Here is a 15,944-nt window from a genome sequence, read left to right as displayed (position 1 = left end):
GTGCTTTCACAAATGCAACCCATCCAAAGAAAAACACATTATCACTAGGGCAGAGATGTGAAGTACAAGCAAAAGCAGCAGCCATCTTTGAATTGTATTTGTTCCACTTTTTTTCGGCCTCCTCCCGTTGTTTATGAACCGTTCCCACTATTTATGAATTTAGGTACATACATGCCAACAGATCATAATCAGGCAGGAGACTACCAATACATTTAAGGCAAAAATTGCTTTATTTTAGGTGTCTTTTGCCTGAATCCTCCTCCTCCACTGTAAGTCAATGGACAAAAAAAAATTCCCCAGAATTTTTTTCTCCAAAATTTGCCGCTAACCAAGTTCAAAATGTTGGCATGTATGTAGGTCTTTAACTTGTAAAATCTCCAATGCAAAAAAAAATGACAAAGATGCATTACATTTCTAAGACTATCTTTATTTTCAAAGATTGGAACAAATCAGACTTTAAATTAATCCTTATGTTTAAGTGCACTCATGCCTTTCTAGTTACAAGCTAATCTGAAGACCTGCTGCACTGCGCAATTCACTGATAATTATCTGAAGTGTGGTGGCCATTTTTGTTTAATAATGATCCAAGATGTCAGACGTCACTTGGATCGATAAGTAAAAAAGCACTTTTCAGTGCAAAAATGTTTAAAAAACAAAAAAGACAATGGGGGTAGATGGGGAGGGCAACAGGGTGTGGATGAGGGAAAAAGTAGAACATGGGGGAAAGAGAAAGCCATTGAATAAGAAGCAGGTAAATGAAAATGACAAAGTCAACCAATAGTAGGCAATGGGTAGGCTTTAAGCCCACTGAAGTTCACTATATATCTTTTACAACACAAGACCGCATGTGCTGTCTAGTAGGCTCGACCTAAAAAAGGCACTTAAACGAAATAAAATTACTACAAATGAATTGTGATTATGGTTATTGTAAAATGCAAAGCAATCTTGTTCATACAGACATCTAATGCCGTTGTACGTAGAACAGGGTTCACACATGTGATTGCAATCTCAGATGTTAACAGAGCTGCATAGTTAACTTTACAAATATATTAGCCATGACCCTCCCTTTCCTATATAAATATTTTACCTAATAACTGTTGAATAATTCTCAAAATGGTTCTTTACACCACAGCCTGTGTTCTTGACAAATTCGTCCCCTGATGCCTTGTGGTTGCAGAGGTAATAGGTTATTTAACTCTGTCAATAATTCCCTCATGTTCCTATTTCCTGGATATAAAATCTTTTCTGCTGATCTCGAAAACAATTACAAAACTTAAAATGACCCTAATTTGGCATCTCAACGCTGCTCTGGTGGCGTGGCCCGGATCCAGAAATACTACATAATCTCTAGATGCCAATTCACACTTCCATGCTTCAGCAGTAATAAGCAACCGAGTGAACCATTCCTGAAGATAGCTCTCATATCTATTTCTCCATTTATTAAGTATTCAACTTCTACTTGTGACTACCTTTTTATCAGGAGGTCAGTGCCCGCACCCATCCAGCCCTGGACAATAAAAAACACGATGTCTATGCCAGCTCCCTCAGTTATGAACCTCTAATGACAACCTCCATCATCAGTGATATAAGAATGGCTCTGTATCAAGAAATCTGTCCCCCAGGCATCCAGCCTTAAAGTGAATGACTCTGACCCCCTCAACCAACCAGTCCCAGGGATGAATGGTCGTGCCCCTGAGCCATCTACACGAGAATGGCTCTTTACCACTGTGCCAATCTGCCAACATATGCAGATTTAGAAAGGAATAGTTCTGTATTGTCAGTCTCACCCCATCAGTCATCCAAATTGAGGGCTCAGCTTCATTGAACAAAACCCACAACCATCTAGTATTAGAGGTCACTTAACCAGTCCTGGCAGCCAGCTAGCCTTAGCAGATAATCCAAAACGTATTCCCTCTTAGAAGAAAATGGTCCTGCATCTCTACCAATCTCAGAAGTGCACAATCATGGGGATGAAAGGCTTCAAGCTTCGATACCAATCACTTGAACTGTCCTGTACTTAAAGTGAAATGCTCCATATTCCTCTGTTAACCCGTGCCATCACATGATATATGCCAGTCAGTAGATGACTGTGCCGACCTATGGACAAGATGAGGAAGGACTCTGTAACGCTTTGCTAAACTCCCTCAATGTGGTGAGTAGTGAAAGACGGTCTGTGATGATAACATGATCCATCACATCCAGAGATAAAAAAAAACAAACCCACCAAATACACTCAGTGCCTGTAACAATGTCCTGAGCAACCAATCCCTGAAGGTGAGCAGCTATGTTTGCTTGTGGCAGTCCACAGATCCATGCAGCACAAGCGATGCACTACTATATCCCCCTATGCCAATTTATGTGTCTATAAAACTATACAGATGAGAGATAAGAAGAGCTTGTGCCAAACCTGTGAGCACTTTGCTCTTACAAGTGGAAGACTAGAGGACCATGTAGCAATTCTCAATATCAATGAGTTCATGAGGTAAGACACTTTGTAACAGTCTGCACCTGTAAACTCCCAACAAACAAAGCAACCTGATTATTAGTGAAACTCTCTTTCATTTAAAAAACAAAACAAAAAAAAAAACGTTTATTTAAAAATATACAACTTAAAGTTGCTGGATCAAAAAAATAATGTGGTGTACTTTAAAAATCATTTAGGTAGGCTTAAATAATATGTAGACATAAAATGCAGACCACCCCCACCCCAGGAGCCACATGATCTTTCCTGGTTTTGTGAACTAAGGGTGTCTGCAGATTCACGCCCCTTCAAGCTCGGCCCCTGATCCCAAGCCAGCTTGGTACTCATTCACAGGCAAAAATGAAAGCAGAGATATCAGCATGAGCTTAGGCATTGTGGACACAGCCCAGATCCACAGCACCTCAAGACAGCCAAGAAAAGTCTGTTGAAATTAAGTTACGTGAATCAAAAAGTAGAAGTGGCCACTGTATGGGGATATCAGTCCTCCAAGTTGAGACAGTAGCTTTAAATAGGAACAAATGCACTTCTTTCCAGCTCCTCATCAAAGGGTAGTTCCATACAGGTAGAGCTCCTGTCTCTTCTCTTGGTCTATCTAGCACGACGTCCACGACAAGTGTGTGTTTACAAGTCTCCTCCTGTCCGCAGCCTCCCCTCATTAGTGTGCCTCTGCCCGGCAGGCGTCCTGTGGCAGGAATCGAGAGACTCCAGCTGAATCGGAAACAGCAGGTAGTATCCAATGACAGAGCCCACAATGATGCCCAGAAAGATCCAGGTGTTGTAGGTCATAACGCACAGCATCAGTGCATATCCCAGCACCACCTGCAACACGTGCAACAGCGAAGCTCCCAAGTGCAGGCCTAGCCACCTGTGAAAAGACAAGGAGCAGTCAGTAAAGCATGTACTCGATGGCTCCAGAAACACTGGGGGAAATCTGCACTCATCCATTCATCAGTTGTGCAAAGAAGAAACACCCACGCGCGCGCGCGCGCACACACACACACGCACGCACGCGAGACCATTATTGTCATTTATAAACGTGAATACTTTCCACGGTGGATCCAAGGCCTACACAAGTTCGGTTGTTCAAAGGCAACTGCACACAGCTCTTGCAAGAGGTCAGAGTTGTAGCTTCTGGCCGCCAGAAGAATGCTCGTTTTTTTTTTCCAGCAGCCAGGAATTTTTTAAAAGCACATTTCAAAGTGCTCCATTTTATGACACAGCGTCTCAGCCACGACACGTCATCTGACACCCTAAAATCGTATCATATATGGTACTTATAAGTGCACTTTCGCCTAAGGGTCAAGGTCTAAAACCAAAGAGGACTGAAGAAAACTGGAGGGAAAGCTATAAAGTGCAGAGCTAGGTTCTGTTCTGAGGCAAGGAGGGATCGTGGCACTGTTACACAGAGGGAGTTCACGTTTCGGTGCCACACTTGCACCACGCTGGAGACAGGGAGGGACTGAAAACCAAAATCAGCCCTGGCAAAAAAGTTAAAACCACACCTGAACTTGTCCTGGCAGGTCAGGCTGGACTCTTTCTATTGGAGCAGGGTCAAGACCGATTTGCCAATGGCTGGGTCTAAACTGAGGTGGCATGGTGAGCAAAAGACAATGGGCTGGAATGTTACCCTGAGTGTTTGCCAGTGGTTAGACTTATTGCAAGCATTAATCCTATCACCTCATGTGTTTAGTGCCCTGGCATATAGCATTTTCCACCTGGCTACAATTTTACCAAAAATACATGTTTTATTGTGCAGAAGAATAACTCTGAGGGGAAAATAAGCCAGAATTTTCTCCATTGACACAAAAGTTAAAACATTACGTTGTCCTTCTTCTGCCAGCTTCCTCCTCTTTAGATTAATCTAGATGGTGGGTTTTGGAAGGAGTGGTTAAGGGTCCACCTATGACAATTAGATGATTTATGCAAATCTTCGGCCATGCATTCACAGCAGAATGGAAGGTTGAATTCCATCATGTACCTCGTTACCACTGCTTTATAGTGACTGCTGTTCTTTGCATTACACTCTTTGTAAATGGCTTATATCTGTGACACAGCCATGTACCGATCCTAAACCTTCAAGGGCAGCACATGAAGACTAAAGCTGGTAAACTGATACAGTTTGTTCCAAATCGAAAGGCATGAAAAAGGCAGACTGAACAACTTAGAGCTCATATGTTTCGAGTAGTGATGTGCCACTGAATGGGATGAATGATGTCACAACCACCTTAAACCCTGCGAAGATGTAATCATAGGACGGAACATCCTAGAATGTTTACACTGGTGACTGTTAGTGATACTAAACTGGTTGAAGAGAACTGAACATGACTTTCCTGACGTATACATATGTTTATGTTTAGTTGTTTAATAATGATATATGAATGAGAAATGAGCATTTAGCAATTTTGTCCTAGCCAATATGTTGTTATACTGTGTTAGGTTATGTATAACCTACTTATAAAGCAAACAAACACCACTGGTCACATGGCACAAAGTCAAGGAGAGCCAGAACAGCAAAGAAGGTGGCAAAAGAACAAGTTACTTACCTTTGGTAGCACCTCATCTGGTAGAGACTATACCTAGCTGCAGATTCCTTACCTTAGAATTATCTCAGGCATCAGACTGGATCTGCAAGATTTATTGGATGCAGTACTCCTGCATGCCGATAGGTGGTGTCGTTTGGCTCTGCAAGAATTGCCGGTGGTGCCCATGCTGGAAGTGACATCCACTGTACCTTTATAGGGGACATCCAGGCACAGTGACAGCAGTTTCTTTTCATGACTTTCCATGCCAGAAGCACGGAGCCATGAAGAACACTGAACACAGGTTTGGATAACAAGGTCCTGAAAAGGGAATAGCCTTGGCCCTAAAAATCAGTTTGCAGTGTGGAGGATGGATTTAGATATTGGCGGATGTGCTACTCCGTCACAATGGTGACAGATATCCCGTCTCCCGAAATCTAAATCCCATAGGATATAATTAATTAAAATTTTGGTGGACGGGATAGGAGTAACACATCAACCAATATCTAAATCAGGACCATAATCTCTACCAGATAAGGCGTAAATGAAGGTAAGCAACTTGTTCTACTTGTAGAGAAATCTAGCTGCAGATTCCTTACCTTAGAACAAGCAAAACCATTCCCAGAGGTGGGTTTGCAGACCTATTTCAGACAAGGAAGTCCTATAGGACTGAACAGGCAAAATGCCCGTAACGAGGGACTTGACTGTTCAGGCAGTAGTGTTTGGTAAACGAGTGCAGGGAGACCCACGCTGCTGCCTGGCACATATCTAGGACTGGAACTCCATGTGCCAACACAATGGTCGCAGTTTTGGCTCTGGTGGAATGAGCACACAAGCCCTCAGAGGGATGGTTCTTGGACAAAACAGCAGATTTAAATACAGAGCATAATACATCTGGAGATGGTCCTTTTCTGCATAGCACAACCCTTTTTAGCTCCAACATACCCCACAAAGAAATTATAGTCCACCCAAAATTCCTGTGTGTGGTCAAGGTAGGATGACAACGCTTGTTTGGGGTCCAGACGATGGAGACGCTCTTCATCCTTGTAAGGGTGGGGGAGAGCATAGAAAGCAGTCATGACCTACATGAAAGAGCATGACCACCTCCGGAAGAAAGGAAGCCATGTGCAAAGCACCACTTTGCCAGGGTGATCGATAAATTGGGTGGCTTAGATTATAAAGCCTGTAGCTCACAGACTCATCGAGCAGATGTTATAGCCACAAGGAAAGCTGCTTTCATGATGAATAACTGCAGGGGACAATTGTGAAGCAGCTCAAAGGCAGTGCACGTTAAAAGTGTAAGCAATAGATGCAAGTCCCAATAAAGCATGATACAAGTAGAAGGGGAAAAAATATGAACCAAACCTTTAAAGAATGTATGCACAATAGGGGACTTAAAAAGAGAGGGCTGATCAGGTAATCTGAGGAATGCAGAGCTAGGAGAAAGATAACCTTTAAGTGTGCCCAGAGCAGAGCCCTGCTAGGCAAGAGAGAATGAATAGAAGAGCATGAGAAAGAGAAGCAGAAATGAGATCAAAGTTTCTGTCTGAGTACCAAGTCACAAATTTCTTCCAACAACAGAAGAATACTATCTTGGTGGAGGAATGCCTGGTTGCCAAGGTAACACCACAGACTTCAGGAGGAAGGCCAAAGGCTGTCAAATGCAGCTTTTCAATCTCCATGCAAGAAGGTGGAGACTGGACAGGTTCGGATGGAGAACCCCCTCCCCTGCTGCTGCAAAAGAAAATTCTCCTGAAGGGGAAACCTGATAGGAGGATCAATGGCTATGCTCAGAATACCACACTCTCCATGCCCAGTCCCATGCCAGAAGGATGACTTGGCCCTGGTTGTTCTTGGTGTTCTTGGGAATTGTGGGCAGGAGCGGTATGGACAGAAAGGCATTTAAGAGGCCTGAGCTCCACTCTAGATGAAAAGCGTTAGAGAGCAAGAGACACCTTGCAAACTCCAGCGTGCAAATATGCTGATACTGCGTGTTTTTGGCAGAGGCAAACAGATATAACCAAGTTTCTCCCCATCGCTGAAAAAGACCTTGCGCCACCTCTGGATAAAGATGTCATTTGTAATCCGCTAAGCATCTGCAGCTGAGTTCGTCCACCTTGGTGTTCAGAGAGCCTGCCAGGTGTTGAACCACCAGGCAAATGCCCTGATGTTTTAGTCATGTCAGGAGAAGCAGGCACTCTTGTCATAGGGTCCATGACCCCATCCCAGCCTGTTTGTTGCAGTACCACATGGCAGCGGTGTTGTCCGTGAACACCTGCACAGACTCCCCTTGATGGAAGGTAGGAATGCCTTCAAAGCCCTTCGGATGGCCCATTTCTCTAGCAGACTGATTTGGGATCTGGATTAGACCAGAGTCATCTAATCTTGGCCACCCTATCCCAGGGCTGATGCATCTGTCATTACTGTGAGAACTGATTCGGGAAGGTAGAGGAATTTGGAACTCACCCAATCACAGTTCGTCAGCTACCACTGCAGATCTTTTGCAGTTCCCTCCGAGATCTGGACCACATCAGAGAAATTCCCCTGACGCTGTGCCCATTAGAACTTCAGGTCTCACTGCAGAGCCCACATATGGCAACATGCATTTGTCACCAGCAAGAATGCAGAAGGCCATAAGTCCCAACAGCTTCAGAGTCTGTCTCACCAAAATCCAGGATAAAGGCTGAAACATCGGTACCATAGCCTGAATATCCTGGACTCGCCTCTCGGGAGGATAAGCCTGAAACTGCACTGTGTCCAGAGCAGCTCCGATGAGACAGCATCTGAGAGGGAGTCAGCCTAGGGAAAGCCAGCCTTCATCAGCCAGTCATCGGCATAGGGGAAGACTGACACCCCTGATCTCTGCAGATGAGCTGCAACCACTGCCATCACCTTGGTTAACACATATGGGGTGCTGGTCAAGCCAAAGGGGAGAACAGCAAACTGAAAATGCTCATGGCCAACCATGAACCGCAGGTAACATTTTTTGGGCAGACAGGAAAGGGATATGAAAATGTGTCCTGAAAGTCCACTGCTACCATTCAGTCTCCTAGATCCAGGGTAGAGAGAACCTGTGGCAAGGTAAGCATTCTGAATATCTTCTTTGTGAGGGAGTAGTTGAGCAGGCCGCAGGTGTGCAATAGGACAAAGCCCTTCTTCCTTCTTCGGCACCAGAAAGTAGCTGGAATAGCAACCTTAACCTACTTCTGGCTTTGGGGCTGCAAGTTCCTTGTGGAGATGAGAAAGATGATCCTCTGTCAGTCTATCTTGAGATAGTGATTTGGGGGAGATAAGCAGTCAGAAAGGGAAGGGAGTAGCCCTTTTGGACCAACTGCAAAACCCACCTGTCTGATGTTACAGACTGCCAGTGGGCAAGTGATGACGGATCCTGTCACGGAATGTGTGCCTGTGATGCTATAAGGGCAGGTTAGGAGGGTTTGGATGTTGCAGCTTCAGGGGTGGTGGACAGACCCAACCTCTCTGTCTGTCTTATCCACGTGGCTTGTGGATACCGTACCCTTAGCCACAAAAGGTGCTGGGGAGCATGCGCGGCACAGTGGCTGGGTGGTTGCCCCTTCCGTAGCTGCAAAAGGGGTGAAAAGCAGACTGGGGGTGGCAGATAACACCAAGGACAGGGCAGTAGCCCAACTGTCCTTAAAACTTTCAAGCATCGAGTCCACTTTGTCTCTGAAGAGACAGGAGGTATCAAAGGACATGTCCAACAAAAAGCCAGTAGTGCATAACACAGACGATGAAACCACTCTGCCAAGCGAGTCAATAGTGTCAAGTCTGTAGGAAAGTACCCTCTTTTTGGCATGGTTACCACAACTTTTTGCCTACCATCAGTATGCTTGGACTGTTTTCACTGGGTTCCTGCTAATTAGGACCCCGTTGCTAATTAGGAGGCTCTCTCCCTCCAAATTTAGGACTTTGCACACCCCACAATTGGCATTCTGGTGACTCCATATAAGTCCCTAGTATATGGTACTTCGGTACCCAGGGCATTGGGGCTCCAGGGGTTCCCCATGGGCTGCATCACATTGTGCCACCCATGGGAACCCAGGCAAAATGTGTCTGGAGGCCTGTCATTGCAGCCTGCGAGAAAAGGTCAATGCAGCTTTTCACTACAGGTCACTGCACCAGGTCAATGTAAGTCACCTCTATGGTAGGCCCTCCTAGCCAGAGGGCAGGGTGCAGGTACCTGTGTGTGAGGGCACCCCTGCCTGAGCAGAGGTGCCCCTAAGAACTCCAGTTCCATTGCATTGGGCTTCGTAAGCACAGGGAAGCCATTTTACCCGTGTACTGGACAGGTCCAGCTAAATAATGGTAACTCAAAACCTGGGCATGTTTGGTATCAAACATGTCGGAATCATATCCCAATACTGTTGCCAGTTGTATGATTTCATGCACTTTGGGGGCTCCTCAGAGGACCCCCCCAGTATTGCTCATACCAGTCTTCTGGGGTTTTCCAGGCAGCCCACGCTGCTGCCACCCCACAGACAGGTTTCTGCCCTCCTGCTGCTTGACCAGCTCAGGCAGGGGAAGGCAGAACAATGGATTTCCTGTGGGAAAGGGAGGCAATACCCTCTCCCCTTGGAAATAGGTGTTACATGGCTTGAGAGTGGTAGCCTCCCCAAGCCACCGGTATGCTTTGAAGGGCACATTTGGTGCACTCCTTGCATAAACCTGGTTGCTTTAGTCCAGGGACCCCAAGTCCCTGCTCCGGCGCGAAACTTGACAAAGGAAAGGGCTGTGACCACTCCCTTGTCCATCACCATCCCAGGGGTGGTGCCCAGAGCTCCTCCAGGTGGCCACTTGATTCTGTCATCTTGAATCCAAGATGGGCAGTGGCCACTGGGAGCATCTGAGTGGCCAGGGCAAGCAGGTGATGTCACAGCCCCCTCCTAATAGGTGGTCACCTTGCTAGGTGACCAATCCCCCTCCATGGGCTATTTAGGGTCTCCCTCTTGGGTGGATCCTCAGATTCGACATGCAAGATTCCACCAGGACTCCTCTGCAACATTTACATCATGTTCTGGCTACTGTACCTGCAAATGGACTCTACAGGAACCAACAGACTGCAACTACAGCGACGACTCCGCTTTGCAACACTGTTTCACCGGCTACTTCCAGCAACTGCAACATTTCCCTGACTGTGCATCCTCTAAGGTCGACAAGACTCCAGCCTGCACCAAAAAGTAAGAAGCAATCTCCCTTGGAGTGAAGGAGTCACTACCCTGCATCTGCAGGCAATGACAACTGGCTGTGTGAATCTGCTCTGCTCCGGTACTGCGTGGATCATGCATCACAGGTGGTGGTCTGAAGTGGTCTCCCTTGGGCCTCTCTGCCACTTGTCCAACTTGGGAGAGGGTAAGCCCTTGCCCTTCCTTGCAGGACAGTACCCCTGTGCACTATGACTCTTGCAGCTACCAAGGCTTGTTTGCTCGTGCTCCAAGGGATCTTCAGGCTCGGCGTAGCCCCGGCCCCCAGCACTTCTTCCTGCCAAGCACAGTCCCCTCTCTGCTGCTCCAGCGATGTGGGGCTCCTCTTCAGGTGTGCTGAGTGGACCTCACTGCGACTTGCTGCCCCTGCTGCCTGTGGGGGCTGCATCCTCTTCTGGTGACTCTCCAGACTGCTGAGGGTCACCCCAGACTCTCCTCCTTGGGCCGAGTCCACTGGGCCTTGCTGTCCTCTTCAGCCTTGCAATTCGTCTTCTTTTGCATTTGCCAAGGCTTGTTGGTGGTCCTCGAGCACTACTGACCCACTGCAACCAGACAGCTGATGTGGGACACCATTTGCATCACTTCAGGGACTCCTCTTTATCTCCTGTGCTGCACAGCTGGTCTTCTTCGTGCCACACTGACCTAGTCCTGCATCCACAGAAGGGTGGGTAGTGGCTCCTGCCACGACCAAACACTCCATCACAAAGTGGACTTGGTCCTCTTCCTTTGCAGGTCCTAGTCTGTCAGAATACACCTTTGGTTTCTTCCGGTCTGGTCTGGGTCTTGCACAATGTGTTTCCTAAGTCCTCCTGTTAGTTTTGCAAAAAACTAGTTCCTCCAGCTCCCCTCTAACTATTCCAAATCATTGGGTGGGGGGCTGTATGTCGCATTCCACTCTCTTAATATATGGTTTGGCCCTCCCCTAGGGCCCTCACTATTTTCTAATACTTTTCCCAATGCTTGTTGTTTTTATGCTCCTTACTGATTGCTATTGTGTATATATTTAGTGTGTTTACTTACCTCCAGTTGGTAGGACTGCCTATTAGTATTCTAGTATTTGTGTTACAAAAATAAAGGTACTTTATTATGGTAACACTGTGTGGTCCTTTCATGTGTGATAGTGCTGTGTGACTTTAGTGGTATTGCTTAAGCTTTGCATGTCTCCTAGATAAGTCCTGGCTGCCCATCTACAGCTACCTCTAGAAAGCCCTGGCTTCCTAGACACTGCCTACACTTCACTAACAGGGGATACATGGTATAAGGTGATAATACCATAGGTGCTCACTACAACATGCCAGCTTCCTACAAAGTCCACATCGAATTTTTAACTTTACTGCATGTCTCCCATCTACTACAGCGTGGAAGAACACAGCCCGGGCCTACTCTGGCACCACACACAGCATCTGCGCAGCCATATCCCACAGAGTATGGGAGTAGCACCCCAAAAGGCATGCAGTGTTCACAGACTGAAATACTAGGCTGTTGGAAGAAAACATCTTCCTTGCAAGTGTTTCCAGTCTCTTGGATTCCCTATCTGGAGGAGCTGTAGGGATCGCGCCAGGATTGGCATGTGAGGTGGGAGTCTGGACCACCAAACTCTAAGGGGAGGGGTGTTGGGTGAGGAAACTCAGGGTCCCCCGTGGCAGGGTGGTGGGAGATTGCCCTGTTCACAGGAGCCCCTTTGTTGGGTTTGGACCAGGTACCCAAAAGGACATTAGTGAGGGCCTTATTAAGTGGAAGGAACAATTCATATGGGGAGACTCAAGGCTAAAGCACCTCCGTCAAGACATTAGTCTTGCCTGCCACCAACAGTTGGTGAAGGTCAAGGACCTCAGAAGCCCTCATCACCACTATCTCAGAAGATGCTCCCCTTTCCATAGCCATGGTTGGGTTGGGGGGGGGGGGGGGGGGGTGGAGATAAAGCATACAAGCCTCTGGGAAAGTATCTAGGCGACTGGCTTCACCCGGTACCTCACACCAATCCATATCCTGTTCATAAGGCTCGATATCGGAGTCCAGTAACTCCTCCAATTAGCCAATACCATGGGAAGAGGACTCCAGATCCAACCTGGGAGGCCTGGTGCCCCTCCAGCTCCGTATCAGAGTTGGGATTAAAACGGGGATGGCACCGCTGGTAGGTGCATTGGGAGCTGCACCGGGGAAGGTGGAGCTAGCACACCCGGTGTCAGTCTGGATCCAGAAGTGGATCCTTGGGGCCCCACTGGTACCAAACCACCTGCTTGGAACCAGCAATGGTCCCTGCAGACCCCAAGCGATCCGAAGTTGCACCAGAGTGGTCCCATTTTTAATATAACGCACATGGCATCATAAAACTCTGAGTTGGGGGGGGGGGCACAGGAACTAGGGGAAACTCAGTCAGCCGAGGTGCAGGCTCAGCGGCTGAGCTAGGCCTCGAATATGGACGCCCCCAGGCCTTGTCAGCTGATGCGGGGAAGCCGAAGTACACTTAACTTCTTCTTGTGTTTTGACTTACCCATATGTCCCAAAGATTAAGAATGTGCTGATGATCTCTGACTCTGCGACCTATCCTGGGACCTTCGTCTCGACCGGCACGGAGTCGCACGACAGGCCGCCATGAGCTTGAGGGAGCATTCCCTTAAAGCCTTTGGATTCATCACATAGCAATCACGGCATGACTTTGGGTAGTGGTCACGCTCGATGCACCACAGGCAAACAAGATGCGGGTCCATAACCAACATCGGCTGGTGAGAGGCACCGCAGGGCTTGAAGCCGGCCTTCCTACTTGACATTCCTGATACACCAGTTAAAAACCTCAAAAAAAGTATTGAAAAGATTTTCAAAAAGGCACAGTAAAAAAGACTGAAGGGGTAGCTCTTCCCTTATCAGCACTGGCTCACATAAAAGGAAAAGAACTGACATTGGCGCACCTGGAAGGCATCTATAGAGGTGCCATGGATGTCACATCTGATGGTTGGAGCCGAACAATGCCACCTATCGGCACGCAGGGGTACTGCTCATGAAAAATCTTCGAGATCCAGCCTGACGACTGGGATAATTCTAAGGTAAGGAAGCTGCAGCAAGTGTCTATCAGATGCCGAGGTTAGTCAAAGCAAGACAAGCAGCTCATGAAGAGGTCAATGCCTTTCGAAAAAATCATGTGTTAAGAGAATGTCTGCATGCAAGGAGCGATTTGTCTTGCTGGATTGCACAAGTAAATTTTAAACTTTGGCTGAACATACTGAAAAGCTATGGCTAACCATCCTCTATTTCTTAAACTTGGGAATAAGTTGATTAGCTAAAACTGAGCAAAGAGTCCTATAAGGAAGATACCTCTTGAATTGGCTGTTGATAAAGAATGGTGCCTTAACACACAGGGCTCTATAAACTGTAAGAAGGGCATTAAAGCAGATATGCTGTGAACTTGGTAATGAATGAAGATGTTCTGGATAACTTTAAGTTTGTGGATGAGATAGTCCTGTAGTCCCAGGCACAAGGATTTGGAATACGTGACTGATGAGGGCAGACACAGTCATGCTTTTCCAGTTCTCGGACCACGGATGAAATCTGACCTGCCAGTGATACCTTGTTATCAATTTTCACCCCCAAGTTTTTACTGAGTTAGAAAAGCAGGACGAAGGAACCATCTCAGCCATACACAAGAAATGAAACCATTAGGTTATTTCTACCATTAATGACCACAATTTCAGTTTTTCACCGTGAAATTTTAGCTTATTGCTATTAAGCTGGATTGCCATCTAAATGTAACAATAAATGTATATCATCAACATACCTGTAAGTACTAATCGGCTGTTTTGATAAGGCTCTCGGTAGGTGACTCACATGGATGTTAGAAAGATGAGGAAAGGGAAGAACCCTCAAGTTCACCAAACCTAACTGGAGATGATGCACATTTTAAGAAGAACTATTTACTTCTTGTATGCATTCAGAAAGAAAGGAACTCAACCAATGTAAGGCATAGCCCATAATGCCTGGTGCCTTGGCACATGTTCTGAAGAACTGCATGACAGCCCAGTCAAAACCGGACAACAAGACTACTAGAACAAATGCATTGATCTGATCATGATTTAGCTACAATCAGAGGTCATCAAAAAGAGCAAGAGAGACGGACTGTGGGCAGGCCAGAAGACTGCTGCAAATTGTCAAATAGATTGCTTTTTCACAAGTGACTGCAATGCTGCTTAGCAACATATGTTTCCCAAATCTTAGTGCCTTTTGGTAGTAAAAAAAAAAAAAAGCTGGACAAAAGATTGATATTAGAGGGGTTTGCATCTGTTTTTTTGTAATAATAATATGTAGCATGTCATGAGCAAGCTCCCTCCTCATCCTTTGAAAGAATAAATGAATATTATTAAAGTTCACTGCTACCCCTGGGGCCTTCCTGGCACTAGAATGTGACAAATAATCCAAAATGAAAAGGGGATCCAGAAAGCAAGAGAAAAGGTTAGTGCCCAGATGATGGGATTAGCCACGATTTAAAAAGGTATTTGAGGAAGAGATAGTTCTGATGCAGACGAAGATCGGTGGGCAGGCGATTTCAGTGCAGCAGCAAAGAGCTAAAGACCTGCCACTAGAACAAGGTCAGCAGACTTTAGGTACATGAGCCAGCAAAGGAGAGGAGCAGCAAAACGGTCTCCTACAAGAGCAGGCGCACATTTTGTCCAGAATTAAGAATGAACCATAATATGGATGGCCTTGTGAGAAATGAAAAAGGTTTTAAAATAATTATGTCCTCTACCAGTAGAAAAGTAAAAAAAGGGGGTTTTCCTACGACTGTAGAGTAAGGGGAGGCCAAGAAGAAGCCAAGCAACCTGTCCAGTCTTCTGCACTTACCTGCACACTCCAATTTACTTCCAATCACATATAATGTGTTCCTGTGTCACCCAAGCCACTACCATCTCTTTGCATACCTTATGCACTCTCTCATCACCATCTCTGGATTTCAGACTTTACAAGAAGCAGAATTAAATTCCCACATAACAGGACTGCTTAGATTGGCTCTTTATAAATGAGTAAATGAATGAGGTTTGAAAACCTAGAGCACAAAACAATTGATGATATGGTATTTGCATAGTGACAAATTTAGCGTTTACAATATTGTTTTGTTTACTTTTTCTGGACTACGTTTGCTCCACAAACATTGTTCCTGCAATTTGCCGTTTAAGTAAGAGCTGGTTAAACCACAAGTCCTTGCCCTACTGATCTGTGCAAACAGAGTTTACAAAACACTTCCTCCTTTGTTTCTCCTCTCCCTTGTGTTCCTCCTTCTGCACTAGATTCTGCTGTGGCTATGAACATCCACCTGTAAAAATGTAATGTGTGTGCAACTTTATCTCATGACAATATACTCACTCTACCCCCTACAGGACCTGCATTTTTGAGACACTGCTTTCTCTATACACACATCTCCTACTTACTCTCCCAGTTTTCTCCCTGATCAGCACAGCCTAGTGTTGCTCTGCATTACCTTTTGCTGGGAGGGTTGCAGTCTGTGTTGCCAGAGTTGATGGAAGTGCGGTCTGGCTCTAGCAGCATCTCTCTGCCATGGGCTGGGGTGGTCATAGCCAGGCTGATCCTGTGCTGCATCTTCATTTTGATGAGTTTGATGATTTCATACAAGATTGCCATAAGCAGTACCACCAGTACAGACAGCGCAATTCCTGAAAAGAAAGAAGAGTTATGTGATCTTCCTGTGGCCTTTCAGCTCACCATCGAGCACCT

The 15,944-nt window shown here is 46.1% G+C and overlaps 1 protein-coding gene across 1 annotated transcript in view; it reads right to left on the bottom strand.

Moving 5' to 3' along the window:
- Nucleotides 1–406: 406 nt before the first annotated feature.
- SLC31A2 (solute carrier family 31 member 2) overlaps nucleotides 407–15,944 on the bottom strand; it is a 74,761-nt gene continuing 59,223 nt past the window's right edge. The window contains exons 3-4 of the mRNA XM_069241497.1: nucleotides 15,691–15,883; nucleotides 407–3,347 (exon numbers count right to left, since the gene is read on the bottom strand). Coding sequence (XP_069097598.1) covers nucleotides 3,104–3,347; nucleotides 15,691–15,883 — 437 coding nt within the window. The 3' untranslated portion in view covers nucleotides 407–3,103. The remainder of the gene's footprint in view (nucleotides 3,348–15,690; nucleotides 15,884–15,944) is intronic.

This window comes from Pleurodeles waltl, chromosome 6 (genome assembly GCF_031143425.1).
Source record: "Pleurodeles waltl isolate 20211129_DDA chromosome 6, aPleWal1.hap1.20221129, whole genome shotgun sequence".
NCBI classification, from domain to species: Eukaryota; Metazoa; Chordata; class Amphibia; order Caudata; family Salamandridae; genus Pleurodeles; species Pleurodeles waltl.
This window is presented reverse-complemented; position numbering and strand designations above follow the sequence as displayed.